Source organism: Mastigoproctus giganteus, chromosome 12 (assembly GCF_048544385.1).
Source record: "Mastigoproctus giganteus isolate SK-2022 chromosome 12, ASM4854438v1, whole genome shotgun sequence".
In the NCBI taxonomy this organism is placed as follows: Eukaryota; Metazoa; Arthropoda; class Arachnida; order Uropygi; family Thelyphonidae; genus Mastigoproctus; species Mastigoproctus giganteus.
Window position 1 is genome coordinate 91945993 of NC_143586.1, and position 22625 is coordinate 91968617.

Genomic DNA, 22625 nt, shown 5'->3' on the forward strand with positions numbered 1-22625 from the left:
GCCTTGTGGGCATCCTCTATAGACTGGTCGTGTGACTGAACAGTACGGAGCACTGACGGTTACTGTTCTGTTTGCAAGATAGGTTTTTATACAATTGTACAAATTAGCTGGTAGTTTTGCTTTCCGGAGTCTGCCAAGGATGCTTGGCCACCAGAGGGAGTCAAACGCCCCGGCAAAATCCACTGAAATGACAAGGAAGTATTTATGGCTGGTAGTGGTAGCTGCTTTGACAATATTCTCTAAGGTGTCCACTGTGGAGCATCCCCTTCTAAAGCCATATTGGTTGTCAGAGTGAAGGCCAGCCTTGGAGTAATGAATTTCTATTCTGTTGCTTAGAAGATGTTCTAGGAGTTTGCTTAGTATGGATAGAAGAGCGATGGGCCGGTATGACTCCAGAAGGTCTTGTGGTTTTGTCGGATTCTTGAGAATAAGCCTTAATTTTGCAGATCTCCACACTACTGGGAAATGGCCTGCTTCAAGGCAATGGTTGAGGAGGTTTAGGATCTCATTTGGGATGGTTTCAACAGCATTCTTTACAATCTTGGGCTCCAGCATATCTTCTCCTGGAGATTTCTTGTTTATTTTTGCTGCAGCAGAGTCCAGTTCTTCCTTGGTGAAGCTGTCTTCCACTTGGGCTGTGGTGTATGTGCTGCTTTCCTCACATAGTAGTATTTGCTGGGGTACTTGGTGGCATGTGTTGATGGAACATGGTGTCAAGGATGTTATTTATAGATTCAGACCATGTCTTTGTATACGTGCCTTGTGGCATCTTGGTGGCTGGGATGACTTCTCCCCTGGGGAGTTTGTTTGTGATTACTCTGTAGACCACTCCCCATGGAGCAGAATTTCCAACTGTGGAGACTAGGTACTCCCAGGAGCACTTTTTCCTTTGTTTAATCAGGGCTGTGTATTCGTTTCTTGCCATTCGGTACTGCTGCTTGAGATATACTTCCGCTTCTGGCCATGTCCGTCTTGCGCGTTAATTTTTCCGTCGGGTGTAAACCTCCCGTCGCAGTTGTTGGAGCTCTGGGCACCACCAAGGTATGGCTCCAAGAGAAGGTTTCTTCTGTTTAATAGTTAATTGAGCTTTCAGTGACTAGGCTTACAATTGCCTTTTGGTGCTGGTCTGGGTTCAGTCCAACTGTGCTGAGAGAGTAGGCAGCCATGATCAGTGAATCCTTAAATTCCTGCCAGTTTGCCTTGTCAATTACAAATCTATGTAGAGTTTGCCTCATAATTGGTTGTCGGCTTACTGATCGGTGTAGTTGGAAAGTTATTACACGGTGGTCTGAAGTGGTCCAGCTTTCTCTAACTGTCCAGGATGAAAGGTGTTGTGCAATGGATCTTGTGGCCAGGGTGATATCAATTGTGGCTTCCCACATTGTACTAGAGAAGGTCGGTAGGTTATTTGGTTGGTTGAGAATTGAGAAAACTGTTTGAGAGATATTCTTCCAGTCTTTGTCCGTTGTTTGTGCCTCGTCTATCTTGAGTTTCACTGAACCACGCTGGCGACCTGCAGTTTACGTCAGCGGCAATGATGATTTTTGCATTTGGGAATTCCAGAGAGATGCTTTGTATCTAATAATCAGGAGAATATCCTCCCCTGGCCGAGAGTAGAGAAACTGCATAAAATTCCCCCAAAGGGATGATGATATGGGCACAGGCTGCCCAGGGAAGGCAGTAATGTGGTATTTTGGTAACAGTGAGATCAGTTTCTGACCAGAATAGCCACCCATGGGGTCTCCCCATCCACTTGAACAATCTTATAAGCCAACAGATACCCTCTGACTGCCTTACTATGCAAATATGGCTCTTGAAGAAAGAGGATATCGAGGTTCTCCTCATCTGCCTTTTTCCTCAACTGCACTGCAACTGCTTTAGCTTGCTGGGCATTAATTTGTGCAAATTTTACAGTGGTAGTATTAAATGGTTTAAGGTAAGTCCCCATAATCGAGCCTTAGTTGGCATGTGCTCTTAGCTTTTGTGTAGACAGGGCATTTATTGTCCCAGATGGAATGATCTGCCTGCATTTTCATTGATTTGCAGTTTGTTCAAGTGGGTGGGTCTTTTTTAGTGCACAAGTTAAAGTAGTGTCCTCTCTCAGCACAGTGTCCACATGTGGGTTGAGCTTGGGTACACATGTGTCGTGTGTCCAAAACAACAACACTTGTAGCATTTGGGGACAGCCACATGCTCCTTGAAGCGGTGACTGCCCCAATTTATGAACACTATTTTGTTGACTTATTGTTCTCCAGGCTGCAGGGGAAAGCTCCACTACCCAGTTGGTAGAATTTCCCACTCTGGCATTTTTTTGGAATTTCGGGAAAACGAGGTCATTTGGTTCAACATCTGGGTAGTCCTGCTGGAGGTTTCTTCTGTATAGTTCAACCTGGAGCATTGCTGGGGTTAGGTCCTTTTTGGTATCATAAATTATTATGCTGGGCCCCTTTCTTTTCGGGGGTGCAGCCTGTAGGCCAAGTGTGTTTGTATTTTGGGGTTACTAATGATTTTGTTAGCTTCTTTCATCTCAGTTTCAATGATGACACCAATATTACGTGGTCTTACGCACAGATTTAATTTTTGCCATTTTCAGGTCTTCTGCTAAATTTGCGACCACTATTTTTTACTTCCTCACTTGTGTGATGATCTTCTGTGGAAGTAGATCTAACAATTACCAGATATGGTTTTTGTAGGAGTTTTCCTTTTGGTTGAGTTTTCTGATTCAGTTGTTTGTTCAGCATTTCTGGGAATCCTCAGCACGTCTGCATAGGTAGGGGCACGTTGTTGCATTTGACTATCCCTACCGTCAAGATATGCCTCAAGTTTAGCCACTGCTTTCTCGCATTCGAGGTGCGTTGTAAGTAAAATGGTTTCCAACTTCGTCCATAGGGAAACTGTCTGTGCGCAGAGCTGTACTAACTCTGCTGTTGGTTGTCTTCATTAAAGTTTCTAGTGCAGTTCTCAGGTAGAGAACCTGCTCTAAAACGGGACCCTCGGGCAGAGTGGGATCCAGTGGTGTCTCTTCATTTTCTCCTTGCTGGGAAGATCGGTCTTGTAGTTCCTTTCGTTCACTTTGGGATCTGGTTTCCATTTCTGATTTTGGAAATGATTTTTTATTACACTTCTTGGAGGCTGGAGTAGGCCTGGAGGCCTCAGTATCACCCCGTAGGCCTAGAGTTTGGATAGTTTCAGGAGTAAAGTCCTGGCATTCATCAATGATATTATAGTCTGCAGTGGACATGATTTTCGAAAAACGGAAATCAGGGGTTTCCAGATAATCGGGTTGCTGTTAGTATTCTCCTAAAAAGTAGCAAAATGATGGTTGAAACAAGTCTATGATAAACAATACTATAGGTAGTGGACAGTGACCAGAAAAGCCAATATTTGAGGTGTACAGTTTACCTGTGTATTTTTATGCCAAAAAGAATGGGTAACCATAAAAATTGACTGGTTCAATAACCATTTCTTACTGGTGGTAAGATCTCACTGCAGGAAAGATGGCCTACAAGAAAATTGTACAATTTGATTATTCCTGGCCAACTGCTTTGTGCATCCTACTGCCAAACTTGTGAAAAAATAATGCTTTTGGCATTTACTTTGTCACCAGTGTGACACCTTTAATACAGCCCTGTGACCAAGGAATTATGCTCCATATATGAAGTTTTTAATTGTATGCTTAATACAGTCAGAGGTTGGCAGAGGAATCAAAGGCTTTGTGGAAGTTCAATGTTAAGGATGCCATTTTGCAGTTGCTAATGCTTTTGATAAACAAACATTAAATACTCTGTACAGACTTTGATATACAAGATTTGAAGATGAACCTGCAGCTAAAGATTTAAGGGTTTAGTGTCACTAAGGAAAAGCTATCAAACCCTACACTAAAAGTTTATCTGAAAGTCTAAATAAGTTAAAGCTGATATCAGTGCTGAACATTGACAACATGCCTGTTAAGTAATGGGTGAAATTGTTAAAATCTTAAATCAAGATAAGGATAGTAATGATGATATGAATGCAAATGAATCCCATATACAGTATGGTGAAAATTTGTGATCAGGTAATTAGCCTTGAACAATGTATTTGTCAGTGGGCAAGATGGCAATTTAGTAAATTAAAATACTGCTTAGACAGAAACCAGTGTTAATGAGACATGGCACTAGAAGTCTTTAAAACTGTCAGTGCTGCTTCATCACTTATGAACTTGTTCCTGTCCTATCTTTAGATGTCAGACTCCAAGCTGATGACAAAACTGATGCACCCCTCTTCAAGTTTAAGCCAAGGGTAATGTACAGGTATTTAGCTTAGTTTATAGATGTTTGAAGTTTTATTGAATATTTTCCTTAGTAGTAAACTGTACTAGAATACTTATGGTCTATTTATCCCACTTTCATTTACCAAATTATTGCACAAATAAACATACTATTTATAGTCTTAATTTATCCAATTCAGTGAACATTCCTAAGAATAATCATAGGCTTCAAGGCCTTGGAGCCTTTCTAAAAGGTGAAATTTGTAGGCCTTATTAAATGTAATTCTTTAGCAGAGATTTTTCTAGTTCTAGACTATCCTCAGTAAGAAACCTATAAATAGTCTCCAAGAGAATGTCTAATGTAGATATTTGACATTATTAGGTTCTAATGTTGTACAGTGCATTCACTCTCTACTGGCATTTGAGAAGAAAACCAAAGGCAGTATCAGCAGGTGGAACAAATGTTGTTATCCAAAATGTTCAGATGCAGCCAGGTAAGTAAATCATTCTAAAAATGAAGTATAGTCTAACTTCATTTTTAGAATGATTGGTATTTTTGGATAAATTGTCTGTCTGTATAATGTCTTTTTGATAGTAAAAGCTAGTTCCTCTCTGCTTAATAGCATGTTTTGTATTAAATTTTAATGTGTAAATTAAGTATTAGCATATGCATGTGGTGTTAGAAATAAGTTTTTAACTTGGTTTAAAACCAAGTAATGATGGACAATCACTTAAATGGTTTACGTAATTTAAAGTGCTTCATTTTAATGAATTAAAATGACAAAGTAAGCTTTCACAAAGGCTTTTTCATCTAAAGCAAGAAGGATAGTTAAGTGGTTAATTTAGTTGTGCAAACCTATATTGGCCTTTGGAATAGATGTTTATATAAGTGCTAATAAAAATAAGGAACAAATTATCTATTAGCAGAGTAATATTTGTATACACTAAGTTAGTGTATTCAAATAAACTGTCTGTTCCACTAATCAACTACCTGCTGGCTAAAGGCAAATTTCTGCACATTTATTCTACAACTTTCCTCAGTTTGAATCTGCCCCTCAGGTTCTTAATCTGAGCAAGAGGAATTCCATCTGCATTCAGCTTACTCAACCCATTCAAGGCCTTATATACCTCACTCAGATCACCTCACAGGTGCCTACTCTCCAGGCACTGCAATATTCTGAACTTTAGCCCTTTCTTGGTAAGAGCACCCCTTGTTCCCCCTCACCAATCTTATTGCCCTTTGTACTCATTCTAGCAACTCTACATCCTCCTTAAAATGAGGCCTCCAGACCTATACACAGTACTCTAGGTGTGGCCTGACCATTGCCTTCCTGTTCTGCCCTGGCAACTTGTCTGCACTGCTCAGAAAACTTAATATTTGACTGCACAATTACCCCAGGTCTTTTTCACTTTCCACTTCCCTGAGTATAGTACCACACAGTTTGTTCATTTGTCTTCAGTTATTGCTACCCATATGCAGTACTTTGCATTTGTCAATGTTAAACTTCAGTTGCCACTTCTCAGCCACTTTTCTCAATTTATCTAGATCCAGTTGGAGTAGCATACTCTTTATTGTCATTAACAACCCTGCCAACCTTTGTATCATCTGCAAACTTGGACATTAAACCTGATATACAGGTATTTCTTGACTTTAGGAGTTAATTTGTTCCTAGCACCCACTCGTAAAGTGGGAATTTATTTCCCATAGACAACGTTAAAAATAGGGGTTAAGTTCTCAATGAAATTAATTAGCTAATTAGTTTGTTTAAACAATGATTGATTTACCCAAAGAAATTAAAAGGTAGTCTATAAAATCAAGCAAATTATAAAATTATTTGACTTACAAATGTTAATGCTTAGTCATTGACTAAATGCACACATGTTGATCACTCATTATTGGCTCAGCACTTGATTTGTTGCATAAGTAGTCTTTAGAAATCCATGAATTTTCACCTTTTTGTGGCACACTATAACCTTGCTGTTTTTGTGCCACAAAAATCAATCTTCAGAAATGCTTCAAGATGTTTGTTTCCAAGATATTTTATTTATAAATTTCATTAGCATGCATAAGCATTTTTTAACAGATTGCACAAATTGCAACTACTACATTTGCATGTAGTAACAAGTTTACAAAGCTTAAAGAATGAAGAGAAGGTTCTGAAAATTTGTTTTAATGTGATTGAAGATTTCAGTAAAGGGAAATATTTCACCATAATAACATAAACCCACAAATCTGGCTATCAGCATTTTCACAAATGCAATAACATTACTACCCATTTATAATTGCTTGCAGTAACAGAAAAGCCCAATAAACTGAAAGTACAAATTGTTTTATGGTAGTGACCTCCAGAAATGTGCTTTAAAAAAACATCAAAGCTGTTCAAAATTTGTTCTGATAACAATGAAAGTGTAGTGCATTTTTAATGATTTGAATTGGTAACTAATACAATTTGCACTCAAAAAACCTTTTAAAGCTTAACAGAAAATTAACTTCTGAGGTCATGGAACAAATTAACAAAAAACAATGGGTTCACATTAGGATATTTTTGTGTTACGATGGTAACAATTAATATAAAAGTGGGGTACACTACTGTTATAACTATGCAAGTGGTTTGAAATGCAGTATTTATAAGTTTAACATTCATTTTTTGCAATTAATGTTCATATTTTTTAATTTGTTGATACTTGGAAAAAAACTCTTAAAGTGAGAACTGCCTATATCTTTATTAATATCATTGATAAATATACAAAACAACAAAGCCCAACACCAAACCCTGGGGAACTCCACTAATAATATTTGTCCACAAAGAGCAGTGTCCATTGATTACCACTCAACCATCCCTTTATCCATTGTAGCAACTTACCCTTAATGCCATACCTCTCCAATTTGTACCGCAGTCTTCCATGTGCAACAGTATCAAAAGCTTTACTGAAATCAAAGTATGATATAAATTATTTTTGGCATTAAGTTCCTTTGTGACCACAGTATCCAATTAAATTGGTCAGACAAGATCTCCCTTTAACAAACCCATCCTGTCTTAACTATTACTGCAGTCTTGTCTAGATGATCCTGCAACACTTCTTTAACCAGTGATTCCATTATTTTCCCAAAACACAAGTTAAACTAACAAGTCTAGTTAGTTGTATCACCTTTTGACCCCCCTTTGTGAATTAGTGATACATTTGCATAACTAGTCCATGGTGACCTCCCCTGAGCCCAAGGAAGCTCTCAATTATGGCTAAGGGTTTGCTTACTTCCTTTGCTGCCTCCTTTAATATAACTGGATAGATCCCATCCACCCCAGGTGCTTTTTTGTTTAACTTCAATTTCTCCTCCACTTAGTTATTACAAAATCACTTAGCTCCCCATTAGTTTGAACTTTAAGGCCAACATCTTGAGGTATCTTAGGCAAGATACCTGAAGATGTTGGCAAATTCAGTTGGTTTGAAAATGGCAGTTAACATCTTGGTGAATAAAATGTACATTAGGATAATAATCCTAAATCTTGCTTAAAGTAACAAATTTAAGAAGTTAACCTTGTACAATTCTCTATAGTGCAGGCAATTGAACTAGAATAAAATGTGGTTATCTATGATGTACAGGAATTTTGATTGTAGGAACAAAGTAATTTATTATATAAAGGCCACATCTTCCATTGTATATAGATTAGAACCTCCCATTTCAGGATCTGGATGTACAGGAAAGAGCAAAAATGTTACTTTTTTTAAAAATAAAGTGCTTTATAGACTTCAGTTTTGTGGGTTGCTAGTTTTGATCAGACAATCTACTGGGACTTGGGTATTTACAGCTTTGGAAATGCTTTAGAAAGTTAGTGGGTTAGCTTTTTCCTTTTTAGTTGCAAACTAGAGGAAATGCATTTAACCCATTTGTGAGTGCTTTAGTGCCCACAAATACAAAGGGAGGTGATTATACAATGAATAACCATCACCCTATTCCTGCTACTAAAATTCCTATATGTAATTGACCAAACCCCATGAGTTATATTGACAGCCTGTTTGCACTTGTAGAAATTGACTACACAATTACCTCAAGTCTCATCCTGCACTACTGAGTGCAATACCACATAGATGGCACATTAATCTGGGCTTACTGCCATCCATTGCAAGTACTTACCTTTGTCAATATTAAACTTCATTTGTCACTTATCAGCCCATCTACCTAATGTCTAGATCTTGTTGCAATAGCATACCCTAATTGTGATTTAACTACCTGCCAACCTTCATCATTTGCAGACTTACCTTCATTAATAAACAGAACACTGGATCCACCACAGAATCCTGTGATATTCTGTTAACATTAGTCCATGAAGAGCAATGCCTATTGACAAACAATCTTCTCCTACTTAATGATTTTTTTTATAGCAGTGACTTTCTCTTAATGCCCACTGCTCCAATTTGTATAGCTTTTTTTTATTTGCAAACAGTAGCAAAAGTTTTTCTGAAATCTAATTATGATATAAATTTTTTAACCCAGTTTACTGTCATAATATCTAATCAGATTGGTCAGACAAGATTGCATCTTAGCAAATCCATGCTATGACTATTCCTGTATTACTATAATCAGTGACTCCATTCTGTCTGGCGCCTCCGTAGCCAGGTGGGAAGGAGCAGCAGCAGTGCGTAGCACACGCTTCTTGATTAGACCGGGGTTCGAGCCCGTCACCACCAAATACGGAGGATGCGGAAAGGTCATTCAGGGAATGACCACTGCATATCCCGGAGCAATATGGCCTTAGTTGCTAATGCTCCTAAAAACCAAAAACAACAACAACTCCATTCTGTTTCCTGGAACAGAAGTCAGACTAAGTCTATAATTACTCAATCTATCCTTTTGTGAATTAGGGTTCATTAACACATTTCCAGTTCATAGGAAACTCCCCTGAATCAGCAATGCTCTCATAATGGCTAGATGTTTATTTGCACTTTTCTGTCTCCTTCAATAAGTGGATGGATCCCACCATCCCCATTGCCTTTGTGTTCAGCTTCAATTTTTCCATTTTCCTCTCAGTTATCAATCATTTAGCTCCCCCAGAATTGACTTTCTAGCATTCCTATCCCTAAAAAATTCATGTGAATGTAGATGCAAAATACCCATTCAGCTAGTTTTCAACCTCAGTGGGATCATCAACAATTAATCTTAGTATTAGTAATGGCCATATGGTGCAAGCAAGCCTAAGGCTTATGCTGCACCAGCTCTATTCATATGTAGTGGACTAAACCCTTCCTCTTCTTTACAAGTCAGGAAGTCTACTTTCCTTTGCCAGAGACTTCTCAATCTGCCTTAGCATGCCTAACTTTCTTTGCTGCTTGATTGCAGACTAGTGTCTGCAATCAATCTATAGTACATGATAATTTATATGCATCTCATTTATTTTTCTTTACTGCCAAGTCTCAATTCATCTGTTCATTTAGATCAAAGTTCAAAGACTTTTGAACTTTATCACAGTATAAAAAGCACATACCGACTTCTATAACATCCCTCAGCAACTCATAGAATTGCTGTTGGTAACTTCATCAGTTGATCCTGCTACATAATTTAAACTGACAGCTACAGTCACCTTTACACAAATAGAAGTCTTTCAACTTGCTTTTGACAGTACCTGCATCTTGAAATAAATCCCACATCAATATACTGTGATCCCTGTCACCTAATGGATCTTATCTGCAGATTCTTAATGCTAGAAAGGTCACTGCTGTTACTAAGAACATGAGTATTTTCTCTTTAACATCCTGCTGTAGGAAACAATCATCAAATAAAACAAGTCAGTGTTGTGCAAGTGACCAACCCAAAAGGTCCAGTAAGATCTGGAAAGTATCCCATTAAAAGACATTCTGATTTTCTGGCCTACCCATCTGTACAGTTCATTACTCATGATTGTGCCTATAATACTACTACCCTTTCTGTTTTCTTGGTGTTTGTAATGTCAGACTAACTAATATTGTACTGGATGCACTTGCTTAGATTTTCTGCTGCTTAAATAAGCTTAATCGCTCTCCCCTTTCCTGTCTGTCCTTTCTGTACATATTATACCTACATATTCAAATTCTGAATCTCTTGAGTGAGACCATGTCTGATATCCTCTATCTGCATCTGATGATTTGATCAATACTTCAAATTTATTTACTATGCTCCTAGCAGTAGTATACATGCAAGGTACTAAGACTAAAAATACTACAGTAGTGTAGTGTACTGTTTTTACTCAGTAACTCTAAAATTCCAGTAATTCCTTGTTCTAAGAGGACCCCAGCCATTTAGAAATTATACCTTGCTTTCTAGGATACTGCTGCTTGCTTCCAATAGAAGCAGTGCAAGAATTGCTTTTGCCTGTAGCTACTTCTAATCTATTAGTCTATATTCCCCCAAGCTAGTATTTCACCCCACTGAACACTGCCTTAACAGCATCAGCAATTGCTGCACCCATTGCATACATAGGATTGTAGCATTTTATCTACCATTGTAGATAAAATGCTACAATCCTAATTCATTGAGTACTGAGTAAACCATTCCACATAAGTTGGACTGGAACCAACTTATGTGCAATGACTATTATAGTAATCTGCTATAGATCACAATATAGATGTGTAATATGGAATGGCCTTTTTAGGTCCAGTAATGTACATAAAAATGGGATGGATTTGCTAGTGTGGCTTGGGATTGCTATAATTTAAGAAATAAAAACCCTTCAAGTGTATTCCATTCCTGTAAAAACTCTTCCTTATAACAAGTAAAGTCCATACTGAAATTCTACATGAGCCTTGTTTGGATAACTTGTCTTGTTTTAACAAAAGTTGTCTTGTTTTAAACTTTAACTGTTACAAGTTTCCTAATAATAAACTAGAACCAGTAAAGGTTAAAATGAGAATTAAAGGAATAGGTAATGGTTTAATATAATAACACTTACCAACTGTTTTAAATATTCCTTTTCCTTCTGAAATTTCAGTCACTTAGACCCTGTACCTAGTACAAGTTTAACTTTTCTTAAACTAATTGTAATAGAATACACCAAGCATCCTACTCTTAGATTTTTTGGAATCTTTGCTAAACAGTTACCAATAATAGGTGGTATAAGAACTCAGCCAAAGAATTATTAGAATAATTGCCACCTAATCTGAGGCCTCTAATAGATTAAGTTAAACATCAATTGTTGATGGAATCCTTTCTCTTGCTTACACTAAACACATGAAGAGATAAATTGAAAGTTTAGTTGCAGGTTGATGTGCAAATTTGCCTTCACTGGTTGTAACCAACACTGCTAGAGGTGGATAGCTTGGAAAAACCATTAGAGGGATGGCCAAGTGAAGTGGAAAGTTAATCTTTTGGCTGCTATGCAAGCTTGTATCATTGACCAAAATGGTCAAGCCACATCTTGAGTACTGCATATAGGTCTAAAGGCCTCATTTTAGGAAAGATAGAGCTGCTGGAACAAGTACAGAGAAGGGCAACAAGATTGAGGGAAACAAAGGGGTGCTATCACCAAGAAAGGCTTTAGTTCTGCAAATTCTAGTATCTGGAGACTAGGTACCTGCAAGGTGGTAGTAGTAGTAGTGGCATGTGATGCAAGAAAGCAAGTGTATGAGCTTATGCAGCATCAGCCAAAAAAACACACCATTCCCTCGAAATGCCTGTCCAGTTCCTCCTTAAATTTATTTAACCTATCAACTTCTACAACGACAGATGGAAGTTTGTTCCAGTAATTAACCACACTGGCTAAAGGCAAATTTCCACACATCTATTCTACATCTGACGGTGTTTAAGGCTTTTAATGGATTGAGCAAGCATCATTGCTGATGGGATTCTTCCTCTTGCTCAGACTATATATATAGGAGTATGAATTAAAACTGAAGGATTGTTGCAGAATAATGTGCAGAAGTTGCCTTTAGCCAGTGGGTAGTTGATGGCTAGAACAAACTTCCAGCCATTGTGGAAGTTTATAGCTTAAATTCAAGGACTATCTATTGGAGGGAATAGATAGGTTAAGATACTACTAAATTCAAATTAGCTCTAGGTACTATGAATACTTCCAAAACTTTTCAGATAAGTATTTAGTATTTATATACATGTCTTACCAATCTTGCATCAAGAATACTAAACATTTTAAGTTCCAAACAAGAACTAAGTAATGCTTGGTTTATATTATTATTATCATAAATAATACTGGTAAATCTATTATCTAGATCACTTTTGGACACCAATATTTAAACCTTGAATTAAACCAGTGAAAAATTCAATTGTATGGATCAAATTGATCTGACAAATATTAATAATTTCATCTTTACTTTTCTTAGTTATACCCCCTTTGCAGCCTGGATATCCACCAGTAGCTCCATTACAACCTGGATATCCACCAGTTTCTCAGTCACTGCCACCTATACAGCCAGGATATTATCCAGTACCAACTCCAGTATATCAAGTGGCACCACCTGTAAAAGAGCAAACAGTGCCTCCAATCTCTGTTTCAGATATGCCTCCACACTATTCACAATCTGAAGTTATGGCATATCTTGAGGAAGCTACAAAAACAGAATTGCCACCCTCACCTGTTCCTATGCCCAAGATAAATGTGGTGGCTGCAGTATCTGTGGGAAGAGCACAAGGTAAGTACCTTCATATTAAATTTACAATCCTATATTAATTTATGGGCAAATGATCATCTTTATCCTTATTTGTTTATACTTGAGCTGTTCTGTTTACCCAATGGTAAGAAGTACCGTTCAAGAATTTTTTAAACATCTTTATTGAATAAGGCCAGCAGGTATACCTTCATTAGGTTAATGTCATATTGGTTAATGATAAATAATTATCATTTAACTCTGTAGTAGCATTTGAAATTATTATACTAGAGGGATAATACAACTCATGCTGATAATTAAGATTTTTCAGTTGATAAATGTCAATCTGCATCATTTAAAGTAATACTAATCTTGGGATAAAATATTGCATGCTTATTCCTATGCTAATTTTTTGTAGAACATTGGTTTCAATTTCTTATTCATCTCACTGAAATTGAGATAGTAAGACCTCTGGATGGACTGCTGATACTAAAACTTATGATGGAACAAAAATATACAATTCTATATTTCCCAAAAAACTGACTATATAGTGCACCTACTATTTTAATATTAGTAGTGGCAAATATGAAAGGAAGCTTAAACATCCTTCCATCAACTCCAATATTTTGTCTAGTTCTTTGAATTTATTCAAACTACCCACTACCACACCAGATTGCAGCTAGTTCTAATAATCAACCATCTGCTCACTGAGGGAATATTTTTGCACACCTATCCTGCAACCATCCTTAATTCAAATATTTCTCCACTCATGTGAATAGTCTGAGCAAGGAGAAGAATGCCATCAGTATTGAGCTTGCTCAATCTATTCAAAATCTTAAACACATTAATCAGTGCCTAACAGGTGCCTAGTCTAGATGCTACAATTTTCAGAACTGAAGCTGTTCTTGGTAACACCACCCTTTTATACCCTCAAAAATCTTGAGGCCTCTAGACCTGTATGCAGTACCCAAGATGTGGCCTAAAAGTTGCCTTATACAATAAGGGTAATCACCTCCTTATCCTTGCTAGTGAACTTCCTGAATATCATTGACAAAACCCATGATGTCCAGGCAGCCTGTCTGCATTACTTCATATCTGAATGCACAACTACCTCAGAGTGTTCATTTTCTACTACCTTAAATATAGTTAAATAGAAAAGTTCTCATACCTTACTATAGGAATGCTCTTCAGCCAACTCACACCAGCTTATCCAGTTAACCATTATGAAAAAATGGTTATCTATCCCATTATCTATCAACTGCTAAGAAAGGAAAGTGAAGAAAACCAACTTGCAATCGGACTGGAATCTTTAGTTAAACTTAAGTTTAACTAAAAATGAGGAAAATTTGAAAATTGTCTGATTGAGTTGTTGGTTTAGACTTGGGTGGTTTGGTGTGCATAGACTTTGCTTTTGCTTTCTTAGCAATTGATAAATAATGGGAATTGAACAAGAGTACTTATTGATAATAAATTATGGTAATATTGCATTACTAACTTTAACCACTTTTTTTTTCATAATGGCTAAGTTGGGGGTTGAGGAGCATTCCTATAGCAAGGTATAAATTTCTCTTATTTAATATTACTGAAGTAGGAAGGATAGAACTTTATTGTTGTCTTTAGCAACTTAACTAAACTGTTGTTCATCTGGTATTACTTACTACCCATATTCAGTATCTTGAATTTGTCAATGTTAATCTTCATCTGCCACTTCTCAGCCCATCTGCCCAATTTTTCTAGATATTATAGTAGGTTATCTTGATTACTATCATTAACCACCTTGCCAGCCTTTGCATCTTTAAACTTAGACATTAAGTTTGGCATACCTTTAACAGAAACAATGGGCCCAGCACTGAGTCTTGAACTCCACTAATAACATTAACCAGTTTTCTCTCAATCATCCCTTTATCTATAGCAGTAGTATTGTCCCTAATGCCACAGTTCTCTAATTTGTACAGCAGTCTCTTACATGCAACTGTATTAATAGCTCTTCTGAAATCCAAGTACATGTCAATTTTTTTGCTTTTAGTTCCTTTTTTACAGCACCATAGTATCCAGTTAGATTAGTCAGACAAGATTGCCCCTTTAAATCCATGCTGACTGCAGTATAATTGCATTTGTCTGGATGGTCCTGTATTTTAAGCAGTGACTCCATTCTGTAACCTGGAACACAAGCTAAAAGATCTATAATTGCTTATAACTGTTGCCTTTGTATCCCCTTATGTGAATAGGGGATACATTTATGCATCTCCAGTCCATAGGGTGCCTCCGTAGCCAGGTGAGAAGGAGCAACAGTGCATAGCACACACTTCTTGATTAGATCAGGGTTCGAACCAGTCACCACCAAATATGGAGGATGCAGAAAGGTCTGGGAATGACCACTGCATATTCCCAGAGCAATATGGCCTTAGTTGCTAATGCTCCTAAAAAAACCAAACCAGTCCATAGGGATATCCTCTGAATCCAAAGATACTCCCTTAATTATCATAAATCTCTGCTTACTACCTTTGCTGCTTCCCTTAATCTAATAGGATAGATCCCATCCACCCTTGGTGCTTTTTTTTTTTTGTAGCTTCTAAAATTTATTATGACTTTCCTCTGTTATCACAATCATTTAGCTCCTGTTAGATTTAACTTCTGGCAATTTCCTTCCCTAAAGATTGTGTGAATGTAGATGCAAAATAACTTCAGTTTGTCAGCAACTTGAGCAGGATCATCAACAGTTAAACCATAAATGTCAAGTGGATCAATGTTAATTCAATCCCTTTTACTGTTAATATAAGTGAAGTCTTGCTTTGCATTCTTTTCCAGAAACTTGTAATGTCTTAGCTTGACTAACCTCCTTTGACTTGATTGCAGATTAGTTTCTATCTACTATAGATTTCTTTTTTTTATGTATCCCATGCATTTTTCTTTTAGTTTTGGTTCATGTACCAATTTAGGTCTAAATATTGTGCCTGCTAGAGGGCTAATAAGTTCATTTCTGAACTTTAATTTCTAAGTTATTCCATAATCATTTCAATGATTCTGGCCTTAATCAGAAATTGTCAATATGAATAATTTATTTTAATAAATGCCAAAATTATGTATTGTCCATTACAACACATGATCCAAAGCCATAACTAATTAGTAGTGATGGCTGCTTTAATTTGGAATGACTTCTGCTTTGAATTTCAGTGACAATATTATAGGGTTCTTTCAAGTGGAATGAGTTGGGTAGAAACTTTCTACCCAAGACAATGGAATTAGTCAGTAATATTAGAAATAAGCAAATTATTGGTTAAAATTAAATTGCTAGTTTGCTTAAATGTCTATTGCATTTAGATAACCTTGATGTTTCAGCTTAAAAGAAATGCCTGTTTTTTAATAAAGATAGGGTGACTAGAAAAAGGATGCTTGCCAATAGCAAAGGTGATTATTACCAACAGATCAGTTTAAGGGGAAATAAGAGCAGTATTATTCATGTGTGAACATATTTGAATTTTATAATATTTTAATTCTTATCTTACTGGCTGCTGCAAGATCCACTTCCAATGGTTTGTCCAAGGATACCATAATTAGAAAATTGTTCTAAGCAACTCCTATGCAAGTCATGAGTTGCATGTTATCCTGTGGCATGTATTCTAAGGTTGGTCCAGCAGTATTAGCATACAATGTAAGAGAACAAGCTTAAAGCATTGGCCAAAACTTCCTACATCACATGCCCATCCCCTCCAATAATTGTCTAGTTCTTCCTTGAATTTATCCAAACTATACACTTCCACAACAGATTGCAGTTTGATTTCAACAATCAACCACCTGCTAACTGAAGGCAACTTCTCTACATTTATATTGCAACAATCCATCCTTTAATTTGAATGTATGCCTCCTTGTGTATATAGTATCAGCAAGAGGAAGAGTGCCATCAACATTGAACTTGCTCAATCCATTCAAGGCTTTAAACATCTTAATCAGATCTCCTTGCTGGTGCCTAGTCTCCAGATGCTTCAATTTTTAGAATTGAAGCCTTTCTTGGTAACATCTTTTTTAGATGTGGCCTAACCATGGCCTTTTTTACAAAGGGATAATCACTTTATCCCTGCTAGCAGAGTTCATTTATCATTGACAAAATCCTATGAGCTAGTTCTGGCAGCCTATCTGCACTGCTCAGAACTTCATATCTGACTGCAGTTACCAAGTCTTTTTCACTTTACACTGAGTGTAATACTGCAAGTTGGTATATTAATCTAGTTACTGCTACCTATGTACAGTATCTTGCATTTATGAATGTTAAACTTAAACTGCCATTTACTTCGCTTATTTGACCTAATTTTTCTAGATCTTGTTGCAGTAGCTTATTGTGGAAATGTCTTTTTATATTAATAAAGATTGAGGTGTAAACAAATGGATGAGACTGGATTTTATCTTGATGGCAGAAGAAATTATTCAGCAGACATTGAATTCTAGACTATACATTAGTCTGTAATAAAGTTACTGAGGTGGTTAGGCATGCTTAAGTAGATTTAGATGAACTTAGTGCAAAATTTTTTAGCAGTAAAAGAAACAAATTGCCCTTAACCAACAATAATACTAAAGCTAATTTGCTAATTAGCTTAAATATTTGGCATCCATCCTCACATGAGGAAGTTTTAAAAACTGAGGATACCAGTGGTTTAGTGGTTAAACGAATTTGATAATTGAAGGGGCTAGATGCAAATTGACAATGAAGTCACCCGGAGCTGACAATTGAGGAAAGCAGCTGATCTAAGGAAACTTAATTGTTAGAGCATCCTTGGATTCAGGCCATGTCCCTATGGACATATCTAACCATGAGTCCTAGTCAAAGGGTGGCAAACTATAGACCCATTTTGACTTCCAAAGGACTTAACTAAGAACTGTGGATTCTTAAGGATCCACAGTTAAGGGAATGATAGCATGGCTTTAAGGGCATATCATATGACTTACTAAATTATTAAAAATTGGAAAAAGGGAATAACTGACATTTTACTAGGATTGTGAAGCTTCATAGTTTTAAATGAACAATTGCATACATTGGAGCAGTTTAGCATCAAGAGAAATCCTATGGATAAAAGGATGGTTAAGTGGTAGGAAGTACTTATTTTCAGTAGTAAGTAGTGACCACTACTCATTATGAACTGATGACTGGATCCCATAAGATTCAGTTCTTAGTCACTTGCTAATGATAGCAACATAGGTATTTAAAGTGAAATTAAGCTTATGATAAAAAGGTGGATAGGATAATTGATAATGAACAATATATACTACTTTATGATTGAAATTAGCTTAAATGGCAGCTGAGATTTAATTACAAGTGCAAGGTCTTATCTGTGTAGCAGTAATCCTACAATATTACTTGGGTGCCACCAAAACCAATACTAGATAATAAAAACAACTTTGAAGTAACTACAGTAAATTTTTTTTTTTTGAGGTTACTAGGACAGCTTATAGGGTTGTCAATGGTATCCTGACTTTTTTCCACTAGATGGAGGTGATTATTCCATTTATTCAATTTTTAATAAAAATTTGAATATTTTATACAAAGGCTTAATGCCTGAAGAGACTCATTTTAAGAAAGATGTGGATCTATTGTAAAGAGTACAGAGAAGAGTGAAAAGATTAGTTAAGGGCACAGGAGTATTCTTATCAAGAGGTATTTTTTAAGATTTAGTGTTCTAAACCTGTGGAAACCTGATTAAGGCCTTAAGGTTTTAGCAAACTGAACTGATGAAATGTTTATTTTGACTTGCATAAGGGGTGTAAAATTTTTGGTATATACTCTACTGTAATTGGAAATCTAGAATTAAACTCCTGCTTACCTTTTGGATGGTCAAGCTTATCTAAATTTGAAGGATTAAAAGATAGGTACATGAAGGGAGAGAGGGTGATTGGTTCAATTTAAATTTTCATTTTTTATTTCACTATTTTCTTGGTTGGTATTACAAGTTTGCTTCCTTACATCACTGCTGAAAAGTTTTTGATCTTGATTGCCTGTATTCTGTAAAGTTTCTCAAATGAGGCTAGCTTTTAATTAAAGGAGAGGGGAAGGTAGAAGCCTTTAAAAATCAAAGGCTTTTATCCACTTAAATAAACCATATCAGTAATGCTAACTCATGATTAGCATTTGGTTACTAGAATGTTAAAGGGAATAGCAGTTGGGTAATCACTGTTTGCACTTAGGCAATAAAGCTGATGCTGAATTCAGCTCTTTAGATTTTAAGGGCTATTGTTCTGTGGGACTTTTCTCCACAATACTAAAGTGAGATCCATATATTAAACCTTATTAAATTTCATCCTTTTTTAATGAATCTGAATCCACAATTTGCTAACAAATTTGGCAAAAATCAAGACTAGGGTTGTTGCATTAATAACAATCAAGATAAATGATATTAGTGAATCTTTTCATCAGTGTTTTTGAGCAATTTGGCTTTTGAGCCCTTTAGCTTTTAAGAACTAAAGGCATTAATTCCACAAATGCAGAGCTAAAACATGCTGCAATTAGCAGGTTCCTGTTAAAACCTGCAGGAGGAAACTGGCCAACCACAGCACAGGATAGAAAGACCCAAGGTTTTGGGAGAGGCCTTTGCCCAGAAGTGGAACAGCAATGGCTAAAAAATAAAACCTATACACTAATGTACAGAAAAGTGATGCTGGTAACTGTATCCATAGCCACTGGCAAAGATTCAGGCATATTCCTGGTGTGGACATTGGTTCTGGTCAGTATGTTTCCTATTCTCTAATAGGATTACAAGAGAATTAAGAGATTTTCCTTTTATCACAAATTCATGTTCTGAAGAAATGAGTCATTACTCTTTCACTAAATTTCACCTGTCTGTTTATATGGTAGGTACAAGTGGCTCCTAAATTGGTTTTGTTTTAGCTGCTGTGAAAGTAACCCTTACAGTGTAAGAGGAAAATCCTTGAGTGTAGTGTGAAAAACTGAGTGCTTAATATGGTAATCAGTGCATTAAAAAGATTGCTTTAAAATTTGGTATTCCTGCCAGTGGTGTGTTAGCCACTGTCCCAATTTTCAAAATGTTTGAGGAAACAGGCCCTGTCAGAAACATGCAAAATCATGCCTGTGAAGATGTATATGAAGCAGTTTTTTTTAGTGCATGAAGTTGATTTGAGACAAATGTGCAGATATCAGGACCATTAATAAAAGAAAAGGTTATGGAGTACACATCTTTCTTGGGGCATAAAACAATCCAAGCCAGTTCTGGTTGGCTGGACAAATTTAGAGTGCATGGCTTACTTTAAAAACATTTCTGATGAAAGTGGAGTTGCAATCAAAGAAAACCCCATTGGAAAAAATTCCTTGAAAAAAATTATGGAGGACTGAGCCCAAATGCATATCCAATGTTAATGAAACAGGTCTATTTTTTAATGTTTGCCAAACAAGACTGACTTTTTTAAAGATGATAAATGTTTAGGTGGTAAAAATAGTAAGAATTTGTCTTGGTTGATAAAATTATGGCTGATAATGAAAAACTGAAGCTTTTGGTAATAGGCAAAAGTAAACAACCCACTGTTTCAAAGGAGTAAAGTTGTTTGTTAGCCTACAACAAAAAATATTGGAAAGAGGCAAAATTTGAGTAGTGGATTTTATATTTTAATGGAAAGATGACAAAACACACTCAACTGCCCTGCTCATCTTCACTCAAATTTTGAAGAGTGAAGCTCACTTTCTTCCCCTGAATACCTTGTGTAAACTGCAGCCAATGGGCCAAGGATTTGAAAATGCACTACCGAAGGCACATTCTGAAAAAAAAGTAGAAACCAGCTTATAGATTCTGTTATAAATTTGCAGATGTGCACATCAGGGTTGGCAAAAGTGTGGAGTTGATGTGATGGAAACAATTAAATTTAAGGAAGTTTTGCTGAGATGCCAATTAAGTGAGAGGGATGAACTATTACAAGACATTGAGCAATCTTGGGAAGAGTTCCAAGTGAGGTTTGATCAGTGGAGAAATTGTTCTTGACAAATTTTTAGGAGTTGATAATGTCATAGTAGCTGAATATGAGCAACTCCAAACATTTTGGAGTGTATTTATTTAAAGAACTAGTGAATATAGACTACAAATTGGATGAAAATGATGGCAATATTAAATCTTCTAAACAAATGTTGGCACAATTTTAATCTTTGTAGAGGCCTTCAGTGTGAAGAAAATGACAATTTGTTTAAACAAACATGAACATTTTTATGAATAATGTATAGTAGAATCCAGTGTACAAAAAAAACATTTTACAACAATTAAAAGAACTAATATATGTGCATCATGTAACTAGCCATATTCAATATTTGTATATTAAATTATTTGCTTTAAAATGTTAAGTTTTCATTCCCACTTATTTCTGATTTATTTCCCATCTTTTACTCTTTTTGAATTTTCAGTATTTTTCATTGTTGAAAAGGTAATTTCTTTATAATGAAATTTCTGTTTGACAGATTTATTCAAGGGAACAATAGATTTTATATAGAGGTCTGACTGCACTTATACCAGACTAAAACTTGTTCCCACACATTTTTCTTGATTAATGTAAATAGGTCTTATTCCTGATCTTGTTTAGCTTTTGATATTTTCAGAAAATGAATTTTACAGCTTGTTTCCCATAGAATAATTCATACTTCTAGTTTAATTTCTCTTTATTCTGCAGTTTAAGTTTTGAATCTTTAATATATACTTGGATTTCTAAAACTTTTTGATTAATTTCCTGATATTATTTAACAGTGCAGTACTGTTTGGTGTTGATAATAAAATATTACTGATCACTTTTAATAAATCTTCATTCATCATATCTACAGCTCTATAGATACTAACTGAAATCCATTGTCTAAAGTTCATAACACAGAACCTTATTTCAATAGTTGACTAACCTTTTGATTAATTTCCAATGATATCAATCTTCTAAATAAATTAAGCCACTGTATCAACAGTATTTAATACCAAAAGCCTGCCTACTGGTCTATACTGAAGTCTTTGCTACTTATGGAAAGGCTTTACTTTGCTACTGGTAGCAGCAAACTTGTTCTGTTTGAAGTGCCTCAACCATTTCAGATTGAGGATCTGAAATTGTAATAGCTGTTGATAAAACTGGTAATATACTTGCTAAGTGGCAGCATTTGCTTGTAGTTTCCTACAGCATAACTCTACAAATGAAGCTATAGAATTAACTGAATTAACAAGAAATTTTTCCACAAGGTAATGTATTGGAAGATAAAAGAATACAGCTCTACATGAATCTTAAGCAGAATTTATTGAACAGAAAGCCTCCACTTTAAAGATGCTGAAAAGAACTTTAATTTTTCTTCCAATTCATGTATAGTCTTTCTTCCATATTTTCCAATAGGATTTGGATTTTTCTCTCCAGCATTACCTCAGAATGCATGTTTCTTTATAACAGACAATTTCATTACAACTATAATCAGCCTTTGGCATACCTAGCCATTAGAGCCAAAAGAGCTAGTATCATATGCATTCTCATGTTGAACTATAGAGAAAGATTACTGATTAATTGGTAAATATGAGGTTAGTTAAATGTTTTTACTTTGACATTTTTATAGGTGTGCACCAGAATGATAATGCTGTGACAAATGATAGAACACTGCTAAGTCCCTGACACAGCTATATCCTCATCCTTATTAGGCAGTATAAGGTGGCCCCACTATCACTGACTGAGTTCCCCACTCAGTAATAGTGGGGCCATCAACTGTTAAAAGGAAAGTGAAAGGTGCACTATGGCCATAGACTCCGCTGCACCTAAAAAAATTCACAAACAAACAAGGAAAGTGAAAGTAGACATATATGCAAAT

The 22625-nt window shown here is 36.1% G+C and overlaps 1 protein-coding gene across 2 annotated transcripts in view; it reads left to right on the forward strand.

Annotated features, from left to right (window-relative positions):
* LOC150077274 (uncharacterized) overlaps positions 1–22625 on the forward strand; it is a 136323-nt gene that overhangs the window by 104671 nt on the left and 9027 nt on the right. For both annotated transcript variants that reach the window (XM_090386430.1, XM_090386431.1), the window contains 2 exons: positions 4629–4740; positions 12554–12862. In XM_090386430.1, the coding sequence (XP_090242556.1) occupies positions 4629–4740; positions 12554–12862 (421 nt within the window). The remainder of the gene's footprint in view (positions 1–4628; positions 4741–12553; positions 12863–22625) is intronic.